The following is a 25,295-nucleotide window of genomic DNA, read 5'->3' on the forward strand; positions in this document are numbered from 1 at the left end:
AGTGACACGCGAACACGATTTCGGTGGCACGCCACAAGAACATAATATTTTATATATACGTCTTGTACTACAGACAATACATATCTTACAGTGTTTCACGTGTAAGAAATAAATATCGAAAATCTAAATACTACTTCCATTCGGACGTGAAATATGGCAACACTGCTACACTGATTGGTCCAAAAGTCAAGTGAGATAGTGTCGTTTTTTGGTGGTTTTGTATACGAATATCGCAAACATATTTTCGGTGCCGAAAAGAACAGAAACTTAGCAAAGGTGGTGACCGTATTTTTCAAGAACTCCGGACAAGGGAATTCGGACTGATAGAAAGATGTGTTGCCTGTGTTGGAGAACAATTATTGTATCCCCCACATTTAATGTAAAGCGCAATTATGAGACTGATCATTCAAATGTTTGTTCCATTTCAAAAGAAGAAAGAAGAGAGTTCGTTTCACAAAATATCGAACATTACACAAAACAAACTAGTTCTTTTGTATCATCTTTCCGGCCAAGAAATAATATTAGTGCGGCTGTTTACATCTGTCTCACTGCATAGTACAGCATGCAATGGGAAAACGATTTATGACGGTGAGTTGTTGAAAGAAACTTTCTTTGACGTCCGACACATTATTTGAAAACTTCCCTAACAAACAACTAATAATTAACAGAATTAAAGGAATGCCAGCCAGCTGAATAATAAAAATGAGTGAAGAAGTTTCAGACCAGTTGAAAACTAATTTGGATAACTCCGACATGTATGCAGTATGTTTTGATGAAAGCATGAATGTGACCTTACAAGCAAGGTTAGCTGATTTTTTCCGATTTCCTTATGGAAATGTGATTAGGGAGAAATTAGTTTAATTGATGAGCATACAAACTACGATAACATGGAAAGACAATGAAGCTAATGGAGAAACTGAAGTCCATTCGCAATATTAGTACTTTTGATTTTTATATCTAATAATTATTGTTTACAATTTGTTTTACGTCGCAACAACACACAGGTCTTGTGGCGACGATGGGATAGGAAAGGTTTACGAGTGGGAAGGAAACCGCTGTGGCCATAACTGAGGTACAGCCCAACGGAACATGCAATGAAATGTATTTACAAGATATATGTATAATAACTAAATAAATAAATAAATGAATCAGTAAATAAATAAATAAATAAATAACATATTATGAAACAATCGGGAATTTAGAAAGGAAATCGCGCGGGGGGGGGGGGTTGTACGTTGTAGACATTCCTTATTGGAAAACAACAAGTGGCACAGACAATAGTTGAGAATAATAAACCAGACTTAAAATGGCACACTAGTTGGAAAAGGTTCGCCATCCCTGCCCTAGAAGCACGACGGGCAAGTCACCAACGTATTTTCTCATATCAAGACTGGGTTAGGGAATTTTCATTGTAATGGTAGGCCACCTTGCCTACCGTCGGTCACAATCAGGTTGGGGAGTTTTCATTATAATGGAAGACACTCACTGTCAGCCTGCCTTTATAGATTCTCAGAAAGACTCTCTTAGTAGTTTTCCCAACTGAAATGAACATGGGTCATTACAATGACGTCGGTAGGAATGGTGCGATTAAAAGCAATGCCTTCATATGAAATACTCGATCAAATGAAAAACCACACATTTTTTCACTTTTAACGAACAGTACTATACTGCCGAACTAACAGTCCAAAGCTACAGAGCTGGAATGACCAAGACGCAGACATCTGTGATCCATGAACAATCTTCGTCCTTTTTTCGGCGGGGGCGGGGGGGAGGGGGTTATTCAAATAGTGGATAGTCCCAGGGCAAAAACTATGCCCGTTTACTTATCGGCTTCCTGGGAGTACCCGATGAGTCGGAAAATCTCAATTCACTACACTGGCGGGGGAAAGAACTATCTGACGTGGAGGCAATTTTTCCTCCAAGCCAGAGAAGAAACCACATCTTGGCTGCTAATTTGGAATAAAATTAATGTAGATTTAATGAAAGTGAAGAGGAAGAAGCTTTTCCTAAGAAACGGCTCTTTTCAAGGTTGAATTTTGAGTTATTTAGTGAATTCTGGTACCATAATTTGGAATAGGGCTAAATTGTAATCCCAGACCAGTTCATACTACTACTCCTACTACTACTAACTGAGCATCTGGCTTAAGTGCGCACACTGCTCATTCCAAACAGCGCGTCAGAGTAGGTATCGAATAGCTGTCATACTATGATGAACCTGTGTGTTACGTACCAGCAGTATCAGAAAATGTATGAACCAGAGGATTGGCATGCTAAAGAAGAAAGTTATCTAATTCCTCAGTTATTTCCCGCCAATATTCAGTTAGGCTGTTATACCCGGTACGCAGCAGTAATCCCATCTATCGGAGTTGAAGACAGCATAAGAGACAAAGAACATTATAACAAACAACGGTCAGTGTAATGTTATTGTTGATCTATGTTAAGCGCTTTCGATATTGTAGGCCGTCACATTATTAATTGTCTTCTGGTTCTGAAATACCACTCTTATCATAGCCGGTACGGTAAAACTGAATAAAACATAAATGATCGGAAATTATATTCTCTATAACTTTTGTTATGTAGTACTTTTCCATAGGACCAAGAACATAGGTATTTAAAAATTAAATTTTAGGTGCCTTACCCTAAACTACCATTTCACCCAGGGTGAATAACATTGTTTATAGCTTTAACTGTAGTTTCTTATTCCCCGACTCTATATACCGATTTTCATTAAATTCTGTTTACCCACTTTGTCGGGGCTCGGCGTTGATATGGACTTTGCAACAAAAATCCAAATTCATGAATATCTCTGTTATCATAGCCGGTACGGTAAAAATGCATAAACCGAGCTCGATAGCTGCAGTCGCTTAAGTGCGGCCAGTATCCAGTAATCGGGAGATCGTGGGTTCGAGCCCCACTGTCGGCAGCCCTGAAGATGGTTTTCCGTGGTTTCCCATTTTCACACCAGGCAAATGCCGGGGCTGTACCTTAATTAAGGCCACGGCCGCTTCCTTCCACTTCCTAGGCCTTTCCTATCCCATCGTCGCCACAAGACGTATCTCTGTCGGCGCGACGTAAAACAAAAAAAAAAAACAAAAAAAAAGCATAAGACGTAAATGATCAGAAATTTAATTCTACATGACTTTAGTTATATAGTATTTACCGATATGACCACTGATAATATAAATATTTGATAATTGAATTTTAAAGAACGCAATTAGAGCACGCAAATTCGTAGCACGGAATACGGCGATTTCTTATTTCTTCTGAAAATTGGCTATCAAATCGAAAACGAAAGTTGTAATATACAGTACCTTTAATTCTGTATGATATTCTTTTAGCTGTGTTCTAATGTAGTTTCATTTCCAGTCTTTCTCCTCGCTGAATAACCTAACCTCCCATAATCGCTTGTATATCATCAAAATAATACTTCCAACTAGGTAGGTTAAAAATAGCCTGCCATTAGTTGAGCCGGCTTTCCGATAATATGTATCATTACTAGCAATTTCAGACCAATGGCGGCGCGTGACTTTCGTCACTGGGGGTTGAACAAAAGAAAAATTTGCACGCCCCCCCCCCCTCTCCACTCACCTGTCGTGGGCCGTAACCTCCTAAAATAAGATGATAGAAGTTTTGAAAATGTGATCGAATACGAGAGAAGCAGACAATACATGACGATATTTACCACCTGCAAAATAAAAAAAATGTTTCACAATCAACTTACCTTATGCAGACAGTTTATACCAACAAAAAAAAAAAAAAGTCCATCCTGCGCTCGTTGAGGGATGCAAACTTATCTATAACTGTTCCGTTGAAGTCCACAGACATTTGAACCAAGTCCTTTTCAATTGACAGCATAGCAAGAGCATTAAGTCTATCCTCGGTAATTGTGCTGCGCAAGAAAGTCTTTGGGCCGGGCTGAGTGGCTCAGACGGTTAAGGCGCTGGCCTTCTAACCCCAACTTGGCAGGTTCGATCCTGGCTCAGTCCGGTGGTATTTGAAGGTGCTCAAATACGACAGCCTCGTGTCGGTAGGTTTACTGGCACGTAAAAGAACTCCTGTAGGACTAAATTCCGGCACCTCGGCGTCTCCGAAGACCGTAAAAGTAGTTAGTGGGACGTAAAGCAAATAACGTTATTATTATTATTATTATTATTAGAAAGTCTTTATTCTCTTCAGGGTTGAGAAGCACTTTTCTGCTTCCGATGTCGTCATGGGAATAGTAATAACTATATTTAAAAGTTTTTCGCCAACGACACTCTGCAACTTATTTTCTAAAAGAAACTGAAACAAAGTCGTAGCCCCAGAAACAATTCGAAAATCATTTCTCATGTATAATATTTCAAGGTCGGTTCTCAGTTTCGATTTGTCGAGAAATGGGTAGGCTTCACACACTTTGTACAAAAGTAAGTGGGGAAACTACTTCTCGAAGCTGCCGAAATTCTCAGCTTGAATCAGATTTGCTGCAAGCAGGTGGTTTGTGAATTGAAACCGTTCCTTTGCTTGAAGAATGACCGTGTCACAAACTTCTTTTGCCGCAACTCGTTTTGAGGTACGCAGTGGCCCTCGTGATACCTTCACTGGCGGGGGCAGTGTGTCATGTTCATCAGCTATGGGGTCAATTTTATTTTCCTGAACCATTTATATAGCAGCTTCGAAACCTGAAAGTGCGCCTTTGACTTCCAACGGATCTGAATTTCCCTTTTGTAGCTGACTGTATAAAATGTCCACATGAGGCATTATCTGATGGAAAACCAACCACAACTGAAATAACGGGTGCTCCATTTTTAAACGCAAACTTCTTGCTTACGATATGGCGTTAGACTCTCGAGAGGTAGTTTCCATTCGATCCAGGCATTCGATCCAGGCATTCGATGAGGGCATCTCTGTTCTCGTAAAGTATTTCAGCGGTTCTTGATTTAAAATTCCACCTTGTGTTTGAAGCAAGAGGTACTCTTCTACCAACTACGTCGGTCAATACACCTGATCGGTGTGGGGAGTTATGAAATAAGCTGGGGATTTCAATGAAATCTGCAAAAAATATGCGGACATCCGTATTCTGGCTTGTCACTTGTGCCATGACTACTCGTAAGTTCAAAGAATGGGCATAACAGTGAACATTATGCGCATGATTAAAATCTTCACTGATGAGAGCTTGCACTCATGAATGACGACCACTCATTACATTTGCCCCATCGTAACTTTCTGCAATACCTTTGCTGGCAAGATGTAGTGTTTACAGTGCACTATGTCTTCTGGTATGAGCTATATCAAATTTTTTACTTTCATTGACCTGTCTCAGTCTCATCCTTGGCTTTGACAATATGAAAGTGACTGAGGTATGAGTGATGCTAGTAATACCATTCCTTATGCAGCCAGTCCCTGTTATGAATGGTGTGAAAATATCGCTCATAGGGTCGGTTGTTGCATGCATTTCAGTGAGCTTGGCAGACTGGTATGTCATAGCAGCGGCTGGCTCGGTGAGGAAAGCAACGGGAAACTACCTCACTCCTCATTTCCCTAGTACGCCCCTTCAGTGACACCTAGGCTATTTATGACAGCTGTTGGCGGAGTTGCAGAGGATCAAACCAGCCTTCGGGCTGAATACCCAACATACATACATACATACAACTTTCTGCAATTAACTTATCTGGGCTATCCACAACTTCGCTCAAAGAAGATTTTAAACACCCTGCTATTGTCTTAGCATCATGACTAGCAGGTAAGAGGAAACCCCAAAATCAACTGGCTTACCATTGGGAAGAACGTAGCGCAATACAATAACTAATTGTGCTGTAGTTGATATATCGGTGGTCTCGTCTGCAATTACCGAAATGAAGTGCTCTGTGGTGATTTCCTTCTTTATTTTATAGCGGCAGATTTCAAACATGCACGTAAGCAATTCATTCTGAATGTCTTTCGAGGTGCCTTTGAAAACAGTAGCCTTGGACAGACGGTCCCTTTATGCAGCGCCAATTTCGGAACTAAAATTAACGAGGCCTCTACGACGATTCACTTGTTTCGTCATTCCCGCGCAATGCCAAATTGAACGCGCCACAGAACTTTACACAGTCGATAATTTTTGACAGCACATAACGATTTTTCCATACGAGGTACTTGATCGTTGTGTCTTTCCACAGACTGCCTGTAAGCACAGTCAAGTTGCTGCCGGATATCGTGTCTTCCCAGAAGATCGAATTCTAACTGGGCAAGCATATGAAATTTAGAAATTTCGTGTTTCTTTACTGTATGAAAAAAATGTCCTAAATCTACCACTCCGACTTTGGTCCAAGTCCCTTCGCGTTCATCACTCACGAAGCATAAACAAGGAACACAAAATAGCCTGTTAGTAACTTTGCACCCATAGATCCACTCGGCTCTTTTGTATATATCCATTTTGTATTTACGCACGATTTCTTTACTTTTACTTTTAGTCTGCCTCGTTATATCAAGATCAGGCATTTGGAGCACGGCATTCTTGATCTCATGAGTAGAGGAAAGAAGGCCGGAGTTGGCGCAGGGGCTAATCCGCAGGATGGCGGCTATACACGGGCTCTTATGGGAGTAACTCCTGCGAGGTGGCGCAGGAGCTAATGCACAAGATGGCCGCCACGCGCAATCCACCTCTAGCCATGCTCTGACACCTTCAGACAATAGAATATCGTCATCTTATGGAACACTGTCCAAAGAGGCAACTAAAAGGGGCGCCTGACTTGAGAGTGCATGGATTAGCGAACTAGGGGTCTTTGGCTGAGTCTAGGCATGATGTATTCTAAGTTGTTGTCTATCTAACCTCCCTTGGCTAACTCTTGTAGGACACTTCATTCCGGGGTATTTGGGGTCGAGCAGAGTAAAGCTCCTCCAGGGGGGGGGGGCATCCTTGCTTTAGGTAGGAGTCGAGCAACCTGTGCTGTTGTTGTGTCCGCATTGGTGAACTAGGGGTCTTTAGCTGAGTCTAGACATGTTGTGTGCTAAGCTGTCATCTATTTAACCTCCTTGGCCAACTCTTGTGGGACACTTCATTCTGATGTGGTGGGGGTTCTAGCAGAGTAAAGCTCCTCCAAGGGCGCCCTTGCCTTAGGTAGGAGCCGAGCAACCTGTGCTGTTGTTGTGTCTGCATTGGCGAAATCGAGGGTTTTTTAGCTGAGTCTAGGCATGTTGTGTGCTAAGCTGTCGTCTACCTAACATCTAAGCTAACTCTTGAAGGGGGCACTTCAGCCTTAGGGGAGCAGAGTAAATGGCACTCCTAAGGATTCGAACGTGGAGTTGACATAAACTCAAAACTAAAGAGCTTAAGTGCAATTCAAATATCCTCGACCTGTGTACGGCAAAGATGTGCTGACTACAGTAAATATGGAGACATGTACATGTCAGCAGAAAAAAATAAATGACTTTGCGAGCTAACAATAAGCTGTATTTTCCGATCTGGTGTTGTAAAGGAATGCGACAGTGTGTTACGACGCAAGACGCCTGACTTGAGGGAACTCGGATTCTCAGCTACAGGTCAAAGCGTGTTAGCGGTGACGTTACTACAACTCTTGCTACTATGATGATGACACTCCACTCAGATCCTCTTTTTATGAGGTGGGGTGGAGGGGTAAAATTGCATCAATGGTATACTGCTAGTCGTAAGGGTGACAATAAACAATCTATCAGACCATTATTGCCTCACCCCCCCCCCCCCTTACAATGAGAGCGTTCAAACCAGAACTACTAATTTTTATCCCTCCCTAAAGCAGCTCTGGATATAGAGAAGAGAAATTCTTTTTGATTTTCACAATCCAGGTACCTAGTCTTCGCTCTTCAGATACCAACAAAGTAAATGTTCCTGTAACTGTTATGTAGACACATACAACTTAATCTGATGGCACCACTAACCCACCTCTCTGAAGTTCTTCAAAATAGGGGTCATCTGTTTCATTACTCTGCAGGAGACCTAAACATGTGTCAAAACTTATCCTTCTGGATATTGTTCTTGCTGTACAGCCAGAAATGTATATTACCCCTGACATCTCAAAAGGCCCTACAGAATTTGCACATGATAAAAGTGAGTCTAAACTGTTTATTACTTCCGTATTGGGCCTAACAACACCTGTCTAGATGGAATCAGACATTTCTAACTGGCTACAACCAAACTGTACTTTTCCATACCACCACCACCACCTTAATTCTAATTTTCATCTCACTTTCTAGGACTTGAAGTGTAGTAACATTATACATACAACCACTAAGCTATCGGTACTTCTTTCTAATTTATCACGTTGAAACTTCCCTAAGAGTAAATAATTTGCTTCCACAGTTCCAAACTAAACTTTTTGAGTAACTCTTCTTCGTTTTAGTTCAAAGTTCGAATTGTCCCCTTAAAAAATATGGGGGGAAACAAAGAGTCTGTGCTTTAACTAATTACCTAACGAAACTGTAAGAGCTTGGCGGGCATTTTAATACATTTCTTCGTACACATTCAACACTAACACTACTAGGAGCGGCTCATATATAATTTAATAAATATTAATTTTGTTGAGACCACTTGGATATTTTACCATCAGCTAAACATGCCATTTCTTTTACAGACACCTGATAATTATTAACATACACAGTGACATTCATATCTTGGTGAATTTTGAGTAAATGGCTTACATTTGGCAAATCATCCAACTCCGTGTTCTCCCTACTCTTCATTTCCAATCTCCTACCTTCAGGATATGACAAATATTTTGAAAAATTTGGGAAAATAATCGGACATACATCAAGAAGATGCTAATTATGTTTAGGTGGTACTGTAGTATAGTTACGTTGCCTTTACTATCACAAATTTTATCCCCTGTTGAATAACCTTCGTGTGTGAAATGTTTTATGCACACGACTGAATCCTTCCCAGGTTCCCAATTATCCCGTTTAAAGTGACAAACCCATTTTTGTTTTAATTCCTCATCTGAAGGAAACCTAAACGAGGTAACACAACCTTTCTTATGCTATAGTTGCTACTATACGTGGGAACACAGCATATTCTGGGCATCTGCAAATACATGAAACGTTTTATTAGTAACCCAAATTCAGTACCATGCGCATTCACAAATAATAATTTAATTGATTTAACGTCCCACTAACTACTTTTAGGGTTTTAAGGAGACGTCAAAATGCCGTAATTTTGTCCCGTAGGAGTTGTTTAACGTGCCAGTAAATCTACCGACACGAGGCTGACGTATTTGAGCACCTTCAAATACTACCGGAATGAGCTGGACTCGGAAGCCAGCTCTACCGTCGAAACTACTCATCCCTGCTGCGCCTTTACATTATTTCGATAATAGGCTCTACGTATGATTATTCAATCACTTATCTTGTTATATATACTCGAACATATCCGTGAAAAATAAAACAAAACACAGGCTGAAGTTCACTACACCTCAACATACACGGATAGCTCCCGCGCTTTCACTTTGGCCTCCGCTGCACGTTGCCAAACTTACATGACTCCGGCTTGTAACTGTAGTCGGCTATGACGAAACTGCTAAAGGCCATAGAGGCGCAGGTATCGAGTATGTCACGACAACCCGCTAACAAGGAGAAACGTACCAACATTTGTGCCTCTGAATCTAGTTCTTTTTATAGCATAGTGTTTATTTAGGATCACCGGGCAATCATTTCTCTGAATATACAAAAAAATTTGGTCTGCACTGAAGACAGAACTCACATTGTCAGATGAAGAAGTTAACAGTGGGCTTTGGCGAGTTACGTACAACAAAATCAATTCATTCAGACGATTTACCTAAATGCAATGACAAAAATGGAGAAAAATATGGTAGATGGGCATGAATTTTCAAAGTAATCCTAGAGATAAGTTTTGTAATATACAGTACCGTTCGTAGTTTTCATTCCTGTCGGTTCCAAAGCAAGAATATAACGTTTATTTCCAAGAATGAACAGCTATTGGTCGTTTCAACGAACAAGTATTTTAGAATCAACAACTTGAAAGGCCTTATAATTTAAGTATGACATGTTTTGAAACGTATGTCAGACATTTTTAAGAGAAGACTGTTGTAAAAAATTCACTCCTGTAACAATTACTACAACTCGATGTTTTCATGGGAAGGGGATACGGTCCTCTAAGACGCTAACGCCGTCTCTCATGCCAAGAGATTTCAATTGGATGAGATCTGTGGTGAAGGTGAGGGGGTTGGTGGCTATGGCCTCTACCAGGAACCGTCCCGGCATTCGTCTTAGTGCAGGAGAATGGAAAACCAATCTCAGGACAGCCGACGGTGGGGACAGCTCCTCTCCGCTTCCCGAATGCAGAGAAGAGCCATGGTGTAGCCACAGCCACTGCTCCTCTGCTCGGTTGGTCGGACGGAGTGCAAAGCTGTCGGACCATGGACCAGCCGGACCGCCGATCCCGTAACAACTAAGTCCTTAATTTGAAACACAAATATAAAAATAAGAAATATTTTGTATTAAAACGTAACCTTATCCAAGAGACTTGTGAAAATCCGTAAATAATCTATTTTGTACTCCAATACGTGCTGTTAAATATCAAAATGCAAACATTCAAGTTTACTTTTTCTAAAATATAAAATGGCACGTTTTATTTGAGTCGTCTATTTGCAAAGCCGGCCATCTAAAATGGTTACATTTTTCAGGAAACCGTGAAAACGTATAACATTTAAATAACGAGATTTTGAATTATTTTTGTTTGCTCAATCACTTATAAATAGCGTTCTAATGAATGTAATAGAATACCAATGTTTTATTTGTATAGCTATTTCGAATATTTAAATTTCAAATTTGGAGGTGGCCGGGTTTGTACCAAGCGAAAGAATTTTAAGGAATAAAAATGTACAAAAATGCTTTATTTGAAAATTAACTAAAAATAAATCAGTATGGTGTAAAAAGCCAATGTATTTACACAAAATGAACCAGAATTAAACATGAATTAATGCCATTGTCTTCACTGTGCTCACATGCATCTTGCCCATCTTCTGGGTTGTTTTGTGGAAGGTTATTGTTATCAATGAGCTCTTTGTAAAACTTCAGCATTTCACCACTGAGTCCCAAAACGTTCAGTCAATAAAGATATAACATCTTTAACCTAACTCCAATTTTCGATGAAGGAAAAAAAGCTGGTTAGAGGCCGAGTTTGCAGCAAATAGTTTTCTGCCTTGTGTAAAAATGGACAGAAAACACATTCAGCACAAAAAGTGGATTTCAGTTCTTTTTGGAGATGGCATGTTTTGCAAATAGACGACTCATTTAATACTGATAGCTGATAGGTGTAACAGTCAGTAATGAGCTAACATGTGTATTCGTACATCTAGGAAAACGAAGTGAAGAAAGTATAGATTATTTTATAAACTTTATTATCAGATGTGGTATAATAATATCAATACATTGCATGAGTTAATACACATATACATTTATAATATAATGCAATAACAGACTACACATTCTATAACGTTTTCATTTGAACTAGTGTTTGCTAAACACCGACTATTACTGTTGTCCACATGAGGTTTTTATTCTTTCATTGCAAAGATGGGAATCGGAGCCAGGACCACTTGCAGGGCAATTTGCAAAGTAAGTTACTAAATATATGATCCATAAAAGCAAGGGCGTAACTAGGGTGGGGTTACTAGAGGTTAGAACCCCGTGGGAGTTTTACAAAATATAATAAATAGACACTGACAATAAACTAAATAAACAGTCAAATATACATAATTGTACAAAAAATAAACAGATCTGTTGAATATATTTTCTAAAGAAGAGTCGAAAGTTGGATTTTAGATTGTAAAATGAAAGTGAACGTACCATTCACTGTAAAACAGTTTACTTTGGTCATACTGTTCTTGTTCTATATTTTAATGTAAGATTGTGTAATGTACTGCAGTCTGAATGTCAACATAATTCACTTGTATCAGTGTCCTTATAATGACAGTCAGCATGCGCTCACCACATAAGCACCTTCATTATATTCTATGAAAATTTCGGAACTATAAACCCCCACCCCTACCCAATCGGCCAATCCTGGTTACGCTACTGCATAAAAGTAACAGAGCAATACAGTAGTACAAAATGTGAGAAAGGAATTTTACAATACGAAGTGCATAATACTGATATCAAGCATGCTGCCATTTCATGATGGATGAAGAATATCTGCGTCTGTGTCTTGGCACAGAGCAGAGCAAAGTATAGCTTCCACCGAAGTCTCAGTCTTACTTATGGCTGTCGCAGCAATGAAGCTGCTGAGGTATGGGGGCGCTGAGTGATGACATTTCGAGCACGGCTTGTGAGTCTGGATGTTATGAAAGTTGCTCCTCTTAGGGATGGTCGTACTGCAATAGCCTTTTCCGACGCAGTGAGGAAAGCAACGACAAATTACCTTTCTCCTCCCCTTCCGTAGCACGTCTCATTTTAGTGCCGCCAACGGGTTTTGCGATTTCCTTATAACCTCAAAACCTTTGGTGGTGATACGTATTTAGGGATCCAACCAGCCTCCGTGTTGATGAGCAAACAGACAGCACTAATATTAAATAAACCTAGGTTGGCCTTTCACCCATAGTTAGAGGAATGACTCTTTCGCGTTAACCATAAACGCGACAAAAATATTTTGAAGCGATTTTGAAATATCTTAACGAATCATATGATTCTGATTAAGAAATTAGTGATTTTGTTTTCTCGAATCACACAGAATTAAAGCGACAAGGCTAGTTTAAAGCAAAATGTATTTATTTTGCGATAAGTGCAAAAATGCAGCGAAATTCGTGGAAAATAATGATCTTGAAATTATATTCCAATATCACGAGTGTGAAGGGAAACAGAAGAAAGAATATGGATTTATCAGTTCGACAGAAGTATCTCTTCGTACTAATGCTATGGTCATATAGAGTGAAAGCTATGGTCATGTACGGTGAAAAGGTAATTTGTTATGTAGACTTTTTTTTGCTATTTGCTTTACGTCGCACCGACACAGATAGGTCTTATAGCGACGATGGGATAGGAAAGGACTAGGGATGGGAAGGAAATACCCGTGGCCTTAATTAAGGTACAGCTCCAGCATTAGCCTGGTGTGAAAATGGAAAACCACGGAAAACCATCTTCAGGGCTGCCGACAGTGGGGTTCCAACCCACTATCTCCCGATTACTTATGTAATCTTGATTAGGGCATTATTATAGTTCTAATCAAGATTACATAAGGAATAATGAATTATTATCAATACTGCTTCTGTTTATTTATCTCTCTCACATGAATAATTCACAAATCTCACGAATTAAACCTTTTATGAATAACATTATCAAAGGATTAACGCGAAATTAAAGCGATGGGGTCATCACTATTTCACGAAAACGCGAAATATTGTTTCTTTTTCGCGAAATCGAATATAAATCAATGCGAAAAAATCATGCCTCTACTCATAGTGTTGAATGCAGTGGGGTAGAAACCTGACGCAGTCGATTGGTATTGAAGGGTGTCAAATGTGAAAGACTGAGCCGCACCCCCTCCCTTACCGACAATCTACCTCACCATAAAACACACACATACGCGTCAATTTTACTTTCACATCGTCACAACAATTACCACACAGATCAAAGCTCCCACGCGGTATGGAGGAAAAGGAGTCAGAGAAGGTAAAAATAAGATGCGAGAGATCACAACATAGCGCAGAGAGACGTCTCTGGACCAAAGAAATAAAATTTAAACCCAAAGAGGAACACAGGCATGCCCATAGCCTGAATAAGAAAAGAACATGGCGGTCTCGTGGGCAAGCAAACGGCCGTGATTCAAACCGAGGCAAAATAAATATCACCGTGCCGGCAACAAACATGAGGCACAGAAACAAGATTAAAATATAAAATGAGCTGACCGATACGTGATCATTTCTCCCCTTTCACTCACCAGTACACACCCAAACATTCAGACATTGCCGGTATCGGCAAACAATCTGAGCAGTTGCTCCAGTTAATAAGTTGAACACAATCTCATATAGTATGACTCTCATGGTCACAAACAAAAGTCTCACATATGTCAGAGATAGCATGCACGGCGCAGACAATTTGCTGTTGCCGATGGATAACAGAGACCCAGTGGCCACACATAAACCCATCAGCTCACGCACTGCGTACGACACGACGCGAATGGATCTCCGCGTCGACACGCAGGGCAAACATTCATTGATGGCGAAATACATTAAAATGTAGTGCACGTAAATAAAATCAATCAGACGCAACTAACATCATAACTGAATCACAATAAAGACAACTAGCATGCAGCTCATTCATGCAGTAGAGCAGAAGGTTGCGTATCAATCAGCTATGGACGATAGCGAAGAATGTCATAACAGCACCGTAGAAATAATATTAATACAAGGGTTACCATACCTGCAATATCAATAATCAAAGTAACAAGAAGGATGGTGGTATGGGTCAAGTTTAAATCTATTGAAAACACATTCATGGCATAAAAACGCCACTCCAATCTGCGTGGGGTCCATGTTTATATTCCACACACATAACAAAGCAAAAAAGAATCGCTCCAAAGAGATAAAACTACTGTCTCGCCGAAAGAATGATCTTCCGTGCTCATGACCGAGGGAGCTGCCCTCTCTGGTACAATCTTGGAAACACTTAAGTCAATTGAGGTGAGGCTGACACAAGCTCTTTGCAATATGGGAAACATCATTTTTATGAACATGCCATATTAGCATGGCTCAAGACTCGAGTTAGCATACAATGGTAGGTCCTGGAATGCGTGATACTCGTAGTGCATAGACACAGTACAGTACAGAAAGCACAGTATCTGAGATGGTGGTGCGCTGGACAGTTACCATGCACTGGATGATAAGACCGCAGTAGTTAGTCAGGCTCCGTGCAGAAGGGATGTGATGAGGAAACTTCAACGCTGGGGTGGGAAGTACTGGACCCCCGCCATACCCACCGGACCTGTCTCCGTGCGATTATGATCTTACCCAAAAAGAGTAAGAACCATTGCGTGGGGGACGGTTTGGGACACGAGAGGACATTGTCTAAGCTGTGAAACATGCGACTGGTATTCGACGTTCTCCCGCAGCATTGGCAACGTGTTTTGGACAATCTTGTGGAATACTTTAAGGGTTTACGGCAAATATTACTGTACTCTCCGAGGATAAATATTATATAGCAGAAGGATTTCCTGGTTGACAGTTTCCTTGCTCTACAGTATATCCTACATCTGGTATACCTACCGCGCACTATTCATATAATCCACAGTACCAGATGGCCCCCACTCCTATTTGTATATTTCCATTTATCTGGTAAATTCCGCATTCGAGCGAACAAAATAGCTGTCTTGAATTATGCCTCAGACTTCGTACTAGTCTGGCCTCTCTTAAAACCAATAATACTCGAAAAGGTTCCTATTTTTATGGTAAAGTCAATAGTTACTAGTTACCAGTTGGTTAGGGAGTATGTCCTAGTTTAATGACCAAGTCCCCGATGGGCATAACATTCAATGCTTCCTTCGAGAACAGAGTTCCGTGTTCAGTGAGCAAACGCTATATACCACTTGTTTGATTACTAAGGCACAGGTGGTAATATCATGCACTGCACAAATGATATTTAAACGAACATCCGTGTTGTGTGAGAATTGTTGTAAGGAGCTGATCACAGAACCACATAACAATTCATGTTTCTCAGTTGGCTGTAGACTCGTGCTGAATCAAAATGTCAACCAAACCATTATGTCCCATATGACATGCTGTTTGTAGTGGAGTGCTCCCCGCCTTGTTTTTAACAGTCTTATCTGCTCCATTTTGTAGGAGGAGCTGTACGATATCCATGTGACCCTCTGATGCTGCACAGTGCAATGCCGAATCTCCATCATTATCTGAGGCAAGCACATCGGCATTGTTCTGCAGGAACATTCTTACAATGTCTAAATGACCATACTGAGCAGCGATAAGTAACGGAGTACTTCCATGACTATTGCTATGATTAATTTTAGCTTTATGATCAAGCAACAGTTTTACGACTGATGTACAGCCTTTCCGCGCACACAACAACAAAGCGGTGTCTCCACCATTACCCGCATAATTAACATTTGCTCCTTTGTCCAACAGTAGTTGAAGTACTTCTGTATTCGTACCACATGCTGAAGCCATCAGTGGGGTGATATTTCTTTCATCACATACATTTACGTCAGCATTATTCTCCAGAAGGAGCTGAACTATTTCTTTATTCTCAGAAAACACAGCACTAATTAGTGCGGTGGAGCTTAAAGAATTATGAATATTTACATCAGCCCCTTTGTCCAACAACATTCTAACAGTATTCACCTGACCCTGCGCTGCGGCAACTGACAGAGGAATCTTGCCCTTACATTGTGACAAAAAGGCTTCTGATAAATTACTTAGCAGGAGTGAAACAACCTCTGTGTGTCCGTTTAAAGATGCAACTGACAATGCGGAGTAGCCAGTGTGATTTAACAATTCTGCATTCGCACCTTTGGACAACAATACTCTTACGGTTGCCACATACCCCTCCGCAGCAGCCATGATTAAGGGAGAGTTTCCAACATAGTTTGTGCAGTTTATATCAGCACTGTGCTCGCACAATATTTGAACTATTTCATTCTTACCACTATTTGCTGCCAGTATCAGAGCATTGTTACCTTTTGAATCGGAAATGTTGATATCGGCTCCTCTCTGCAAGAGAAATTGAACAATCTGGTTGTAACCCCGCACCGCAGCACAAATCAATGGGGTGGCACCAAATAAATTAATATGGTTAATACATGCCCCATGATTTAATAACAACGCAATTGATTCCATCTGCGCACTTACTACGGCCGCTAGTAAGGGCGTGTTACCCTTCAAGTCTGACGCATCAATATGGGCACCTCTTTGGAGTAAAATATTCATCGTCTCAATTTGACCTTTAACAGCAGCTTTCATTAAAGGACTGGTCCCAATTGAGTCAATGAAATTAACGTCAGCACCATTAGTTAGTAATGACACGACCACGTTGGTATGGCCGTTCAGTGAAGCCGTCATCAAAGCCTTGTTAATGCTTATGGTACTGGAGCTTGTTATCAGACGTTCAACTACAATGAGATGACCACTGTTTGCTGCGCAATGTAAAGCATCAACACCATTTTTATTGCAGAAATGAATATCTGCTCCTTGATTTATCAGTAGTTCAACTATATCAATATTGTTAATATATACAGCAATCATTAGAGGACTTAGGTCATCCGGATTTGTATTATTTACAGAAGCTCCAAACCTGAGCAATAGTTGTGCTGTTTCTAAATGATTATTAGCTATTGCACATGCGAGAGGAGTTCCCCTTTGTTCACTGTAGTAATTGACATCAGCCTGGTGGAGTAACAGCATTTCTGCCACTTCAGAATGACCGTTCAAAGCAGCTACAATCAAAGCAGTATCACCATTATTGCTTACATGGTGCGCATTAGCTTCTCTTGACAGCAAAACTTGCACAATATCTACGTAACCATTAAATGTGGCTGTAATAAGAGAAGTGCCACCAACTGTATTGCTATGATTGACGTTTGCACCGTAATCCAGCAAAACCTCAACTACTTCTGCTTGACCATTGAGAGAAGCGACAATCAAGGCAGTGTCCCCGCTGTAAGTTTTGGCCTCTATATCGGCACCCTCATCCAGTAACACCCGCACTGTTTCGACATGACCATTCTGTGCTGCACATATCAGTGGTGTAAGGCCGTCATTATTGACACAGTTTATGTGCGAGTCGAAGTCTAATAACAGCTTCACCAATGGTGTGTGCCCATTTAATGCTGCTTCTGTAAGTGCCGAATGCCCACTTTTATCTATAGCGTAGACGTTAGCGCATCTGGAGAGTAGCAAACGCCCTGTGTCCAAATGACCAAGGCCAGAAGCAGCCATAAGTGGCGTGGAACCTATATGATTAGAGCAGTTAATGTCAGCTCCTTTCTCAACCAAAGATATCACTATTTCTGAGTGGCCATTCAATGCTGCACTTAATAATGCATTGTTTCCATTACAGTCTGATGAGCTCACATCAATTCCTAGATCTAGGATGAATCTTGTTAAGTAGATCTTTCCTTCGAATGCTGGCCGCATTAAATCAGTATACCCTGCAGCTCGTTTCCTTATTTTCTGCCGCAGAACAGACATCTCGGAGGTATCCGCTCCGTATTGAAGTAGATACTCTGCCACGTTCCAGGCACGTACCTTGTCAGCATAACGAAGAGGACTCCAGCCAAGCAAGGTGCTAGATAACTTGACTGGACTCCCTGCAGCTAGTAATAGCTTGGCTGATTCTGCACGATCGTATGATGCAGCCAAGTGAAGGGCCAGACGGCCACCTTGGTCAAGTATATCTGCTTTAGCCCCACTTCTTAAAATCTCTCTCACCCAATTAGAGTTTCCTGATAGCACAGCTTCGTGTAGTTCTAAGTTCTCCGTAAGCATATAATCGAATAATAGCCTGATGTTGGAACACTTATCTTTATATAAGAGCTCTAATTCATATCCTTGTTGGGAAGCATTTGGTAACCAAGTGTGAACATTATTTAATATGGAGGTAACTTTACAAATAAAGCTACTAGAAAACTGTTTGCCTCCAGTCTGCTGGCCATTTGAAACGACAGCATTATTTCTGAACCACTCGACCAGAAACCACCTGGCAACAAGGTATTCTGCGAAAGTTAAGTGAACAAATTTAGGCTTCCCTTCGATAATACCATCGATAACACCAGTTTTCTCCAACTGTATATTTTGTACAAACAGTTGTGTATCATTCTCAACGTCCGAAAGCCTTAAATCCTCTAGTTCCGCATCAGTAAAAATCACACGCAATGCACATTTTGTGTGCATCTCTATAAAGTAATCATTCTCTCTCTCAATAGTGCCTAATAATGCAGGTTTTGACACATCTAAACCGTGTTTCTTATAGAAGTGCTCTCGTTTCTTGTGTATGAAATTTTCATACAAATGGTGTAATTTAAGTTTTCTCAATATTTCATATTGCTCAACCACTCTAAGGTTATGTTTTAATTGTTGTTCTATTGTCTCCGCCATCAACTGAGCATGAAGTGGCACGTCACAAATGTGTCTTCCCTCTGAATTATGTTGCATTTGTGTATATTCAAGAAATTTATCCGCGTTCTTTGCGTACTCATCCTCTCCTTCTTCAGTGAAGTACTGTGACATGAAAAATAGTTGATCACTTTTGGACAGAGGTTCTAGAATCAACGGTAACGTTAGAAGCTTCTTCTGCAAGTGCTGCTGCAAAATTATTCGCGAAGATACCCATAACCGTTGCACCTTAGAATCCAATAACAATTCTATTAATTTCACAACATGATCAAAATAACTCGGACTAATTTCATCTACAGCATCTAGAAGAATAGCAATATTCCCTGAATCCTGAACACTTTTCCAGAGTAATTGTTTGGCAAAATTTGGACAAGATGAATTGGATATATGGGCTGCCTTGCTAATAATATCCATGACATCCTCTAGTGTCATTCTTTCAGAGGATAGTGTATAAAAAGTTTTTGTGAAATTACTTAAGGGAACGTATACAATCCAGTGAGTTGGATGTTTCTCTTTGGTTATCTCAGCTATATGTCTGAGGAGAGTGGACTTTCCCATACCTGGTTCACCAGTGATTAGTAGTAACCTTTGCAGCCATTCTTCTTCGCAGTTCTCTCCGTGGAAGCACTGTTTGGCGCCTGAACACTTGTTGCTGAGGCGAACTGCATATTTTTCAGGCGTCTCTTCACTGCCATGGCTCTCCTTCCAAACTAGGTGACCGTCAACATATAAAACCCAATGCACAGCTTTCCTCGATTTACTGCACAAGTCTAGATATTTTGTTCTGTCAGTATGATCTTCATCATAATTATGGACATCCATACTTACAGAATAGGACAGGATAACTGTACTTCGAATTTCTTTAAAGGCATCTAAGTTTGGTATGTCCAAAGGTATTCCACTTACAGTGAACAAATCGCTTTCATGAACTGTCAGAAGGACGTGTTGGGGCAGTACAAGGTCGTGCTTGAGAGTTCGGGGAATATAGAATTCTTTTGTTACAGACGGTAAGCACCCACCGACTTCTAAAATATGACCCTCCAGTAGAGATCCGAGAGCTTTTCCACTCACAGTTTCTCTGATATTATCACTGGGAAGATCTTTAAGATGCACTCGCAAGCCTTGAAAATTAATTGTACTGTTTAGAATTCGTGTCTGAGAGTCTGGAACTAGCTGATCAAATGTCCAGCTGTCTTCCTGGTATCTAAAGACGACTTCTTCAACGTTAAGCCTATTTTCTGATACAAGGATGATCTTACACATATCTGGACGGAGATTACTGATGAGACGTTTCACATCAAATCTGTCTGGTACGTCGATCACGAAAACTTCACAGAATCCATATCGGCATACAGACAATACTTGTTCCAGCCGCTGAAAAACATTTGACCCATCCATGAGTAAATACCTATTCGAATACTTTTCTTCAAGTTCAGAAAGAAATTTGAGACACCGAACACTACTAGAAACGCCGCAGACAATCACATTAAGAAATGAGTCACTTTCCCATGCCCCACCTAAAATATTACTTAGGCCCGTTTTAAACCGATATTCCACATTCTTCTGCATCCATTTCACTTTCGAGTTTAGATCATCGACTAGTAATTCGTTCCACTGGGGACAATACGGTGAGAGGAAGGTGCTCTCATCGTTCCACCATTTCTCCATTCTAATAGAAAGGGCTGAATAGATAACATCTGCATCCTTTTCCTGAACGTTTGCACCTTTACATATTTGTTCCCTGATCAGATCAGGGAACTTACTGACATGAATTTGGCAACTGTAGATGAAGAGAGTTGATAAGAAAGTATGAAATCTATCACTGTCTCCAAAATCATCTCGCAAATTCCAAATTTGTTCATCATCTGGACCAAAATGGAAGACCTCAGACTTCTGATAATTTGTGATGAGCATAGATTCTGAAAAGGAAAGTTCATCATTTTCAATGTTCTTAGATTTATGCTCTACCGAGCAATTCGTGTACAGCACAAATTTTACATTTTTAAAATGTGTTTCCTTTAATAGGTCACTGTTGTGAGTTTCAGTCAGTCCTTTGTGAGCATCTTCTAGCGAGCAATATGACTGATAGTAAGCAGAAATGCTGTAGTTGCCTTCATCTTCTAGCAGCTGCTTTACGCTGACATTTCCTCCGTTAGCTTTATGTTTGAGTTGAAGAATGTACACTTCTGTAGATTTGTCCAAGTTCATCCTCAGGTATATGTCATCGAACTTCCCAAATCCAGCTAAATTGCTCCCCAGAAGAAAGTCATGTTTACCATTCATACAGCGCAGGGAAACAAGAGATCCCAGTCCATACTCAAACTGTTGACCTAATGTGCTGGCAGCTCCTGGAGTTCTGATGTACTCCCTCCTGCAATCACAAAGCAGTAATATGTTTGTTTCGTTATCGACATTCCTATGGTTGTAACTCAAAAACTACAACCTGAATGAAACCTGGTGGTTAAGAGTGCGTTAGGCATACACTTAACCAAATACAGGCATAATCTATTTAATCTATTTCCTGATGTGGTATCTTATGTTGAAAATAGCATGAACCTCTTAATCTGGAACATTTTCTGTTGTTTGAATTGACACTAGACTAACCCTGTAGAAAATCGACGTAATGTTAGAGCACACGAGAGTGGTGCCTCAGAGGAAAATATTGTAGAAATAAACAGCGTTCCTGGGATGATATAAGTAACTTGTAATAATTTTCTGTAATATATTTTTTCATTTAGAATTATTTCTACTTCAAATGATCAAACAAATGGCTGTGCGGTTTGGGTCACATAGCTGCCAGCTTGTATTCGGGAGGTAGTGGGCAGCCCTGAAGATGATTTTCTCTGATTTCCCATTTTCACACCAGGTAATTGCTGGGACTGTATGTTTTATTAAGGTCACGATAACTTCCTTTTCACTCTTATCCCATCGTACCATACGACCTATCTGTGTCGGTGAGACGTAAAGCAAAAAGAAAAAACTACTTCAAATGCAGGCTGTCATAATGATAAAGAGTACCGTGACAAGATCTTACTATAGTTCATTAGACTTAGCATTAGAGGTTTATACAGAAGCTTCGACATTTCTTTTGTAATTCAGGCAGTGAGTGATGTTACAGTATACGGGATCGGTACCTCAGAATCTGAATGGAGTCCCTCAAACGGTTCTCAGAGAAACGGGGAATGATCCCTCAGGCACCAATCATCAACCGAATATTGCTCTTTAAGATATTCTATTTAGTTTATATTTAAGTCTTGCACCCGCCTATGGAGCGGTCAGTGCCAAGTTCTCCCGGTAACTCAATTTCTTCTCAGGGTATTCCATCTATCGCTCATAAAATCTGTGATTTTATATGGTTAGTTTTTTACGTGGTTTCGGAAGAGACTCGGTCTGTTGAGATGCACATCATGGGAATACCTATACGCTCAAGTAAGGACCTGTGGCCGAAAACCTCAAAAAGAATCACTTTCTTTTTGTCAAACTCATCAATTACTTATGTCTACAAAACTTATTAGCTAACTTACAAACTAGCCGTTACCCAAAAGGAATTCAAAACACAGACACTTTCTAAAAGAAAAATATAAGAAAATTTATTGAATAAATCATGTTCAATGTAAGTTAATGTGAATTCTGGGTAGTATTATCTTAATAATATTTAAGCATAAAGGATTAGAGTCAGCGCTGGCCCAAATAAAAGTAAAATAATTAAGCTTTAAATTATTTACATTCTTTCTCATTTAATGTTCAAATTCATATTAGTTATTTACTTCTATATTCGTAGCCATGTTCCGAAATGTAATTAATTTTCTCCAATTATATTCAAGTTATATTCAAGAGATCACTGAGCAATCACGGTCTCCATATAAATACTCGTTGTGAATACTGTCACGCTAATTATATAAATTAAGTCATATGTTAGGAGCCATATGTCGTAGGCTCTAGGGAGGTATTGTCTTAGCCCGTAAGTTGTTATTTATGCGTATTCAAGATAAGTGACCAAATAATCAGAGTTCAGATTTATGACTGGAAAATTTGGAGAGCAGTTTTACGATTTCACACTCACGCAAGAGTTTGTTTGGGATATACATACGTAAAGATATGATCAGATTTACATTCGCAATCTGACTTTATCCCATTTAATTTTTATTACGTTTCAATTTAGCAAACCATCCATTTTTATCACAGTGAGATGAATTAAGTGGGCTAACTGCGGGGGGAAACACGCGGCTAACTTTAGAGAATGTTTCAGCCGCAGGGACTACGAAGCTGCTTATCAAGGCAAAGGGCCAAAGGGTGACAAGCGTGGCGACCCTAAAGCCCGTCAGGCACAGGCGCTTCACGCAAGCAGAAAACAGGACCCTCAGGCAAAAAGGACTCATCAGGTCCTGCAGGCCCTTCAGGCACAAAGGGGCGAAAACAAGGTCAATCAGGCAAAATAGACCTATCAGGCGGAGGCAAAATTAACTTGCAACCACCAAGGACGGAGGGTACACACAACCCCGGGCCCTCAGCCCAAGCACCCCTCACCACCGTCCAAAGTAAGACCTCCAGAAACAACACAAAGAAGAAGGCCCTACCCCCAAAAACTACAAGGCAGGTTAAGCCTACACACGCTGCCCCCGAGCTGCCCCAGGGCCCACCCCAGGCCAGCTCCACCCCCCCCCCCCCGCAGATAACCTGCCGCCAACAAACCAGCATCCGAGGCACCGGCCCCAATGCCCGCTCCCAGCACCACAACAACCAGACCCATCTCGCCACATACACATAGATCATCAAACCATGTACAACAGCCTGAGGGGGACACGGCAGGGAGAACGTTCAAGGAAAGGATAGAAGAAATCCTGAAAACCATCTTCCCGAACTTGAACCTCACTGCAATCATAATCTCTGCAGTTATGATAGCCAACTTGCTGCCTTTCCCTTGGCTGAGGGACCTGGCGAATATGATCTATGAACTCCTAACCCTAGATGGCTGAACAACCCAACGAGGATGATGATGATAATAATAATAATAATAATAATAATAATAATAATAATAATAATAATAATAATAATAATAATAATAATAATAATAATAATAATAATAATAAAACACAAAGGCTTCGAGTTCTAATATGGAACTGCCAGGGCGTCAAGAAAATACGAACTCGAAGCCTTCCTAGCCGCGAATACCATACATGTAGCTCTCCTAACAGAAGCCTTTCTCCCACCGGGGAAGAAGTTACTATAAGAGGCTACAAATTGCACAGAAGCGACAAGGCTAATAGAGTCGGAGGGGTGGCAGTTCTGGTAAGGAAGGACATTAAACATATGGAACTAGACTTACCAGAACTGGTCGAGTTGAAGGCATGCGGATTTGCCATACCAGTGCGAGGAACACTCATCAATGTCATATCGGCATACGCCAGACCTAAAAGCCTTAATACACAAGACATTGAAACGGTACTAAGGCTAAAACGAAACACGATCCTAGGAGGAGACCTAAATTCGAAACACGCCAGCTAGGGCTGCCTGAAACCTAACTCAGAAGGCACAAAGCTGTACAACCACATGCTATCCCAGGACTATGTGGTAACAGCCCCCAGTGAACCCACGTTCCTAGCGCCAAACGATCAGGTCGACGATATACTAGACATAGCCCTACTGCGACATATTCCTCAAAGACACAGCATAAAAATCATAAACGACCTAGTGTCGAGGCATCAACCAGTGATATTTACACTGGAAGCAAACCCAGAGGAATATGAGAATAGCCCCAAGCGCCCACTCAACTATAAAACAGCCAATTGGAGTAAATTCGAAAGAAAACTCGATTCACTCCTACAGCGGACCGAGGACATACAAATAGTAAACCCAGCCCAAACGGATGAATCCTTAAAAATACTCATAAATGCGATCCAGGCAGCCACAACTGCGAGCATCCCGGTACACAAAACTAAACAACACACTAACATAGAAATACCGGCCCACATTAAAGATCTAATACGCAAGCGCAACCAACACAAGCGCAACTGGGCCCGACACCACCGCGATGAAGACTCGATACGTAAAAATGAACTCAGAACTGAAATCGAAACCGAAATAATGGAATACAGGTCGCGGATCTGGAATAACAAACTGAGTACGTTTGACACAAATACCAGACCGGTGTGGAACTTAGCGAGATATTTCACGCGAGAACCACACGTGATCCCAACGATCAAGGGACCTAATGGACCAGTTATACGAAAA

The 25,295-nt window shown here is 40.7% G+C and overlaps 2 protein-coding genes across 5 annotated transcripts in view; both read right to left on the minus strand.

Moving 5' to 3' along the window:
* Positions 1 to 25,295, minus strand: part of LOC136874108 (uncharacterized) — a 54,163-nt gene that overhangs the window by 10,648 nt on the left and 18,220 nt on the right. The window contains exon 1 of one of the 4 annotated variants that reach the window (XM_067147659.2): positions 19,625 to 19,690. The exons of 1 other annotated variant lie outside the window; for it this stretch is intronic. The gene's annotated coding sequence lies outside the window, so the exon portion shown is untranslated. Of the gene's footprint in view, positions 1 to 10,173; positions 10,404 to 19,624; positions 19,691 to 21,081; positions 21,436 to 25,295 lie in introns of those variants that run through there. 2 more of the 4 variants (XR_011018285.1, XR_011018284.1) reach the window with 2 other exon arrangements.
* Positions 11,338 to 17,911, minus strand: LOC136874109 (ankyrin-1). Its single transcript, XM_067147660.2, has one exon. It carries the CDS (start codon positions 17,886 to 17,888, stop codon positions 15,654 to 15,656), a length of 2,235 nt encoding a protein of 744 aa, XP_067003761.2. The 5' UTR covers positions 17,889 to 17,911; the 3' UTR covers positions 11,338 to 15,653.

The sequence above is a fragment of the Anabrus simplex genome, chromosome 5, assembly GCF_040414725.1.
Source record: "Anabrus simplex isolate iqAnaSimp1 chromosome 5, ASM4041472v1, whole genome shotgun sequence".
Classification (NCBI taxonomy): Eukaryota; Metazoa; Arthropoda; class Insecta; order Orthoptera; family Tettigoniidae; genus Anabrus; species Anabrus simplex.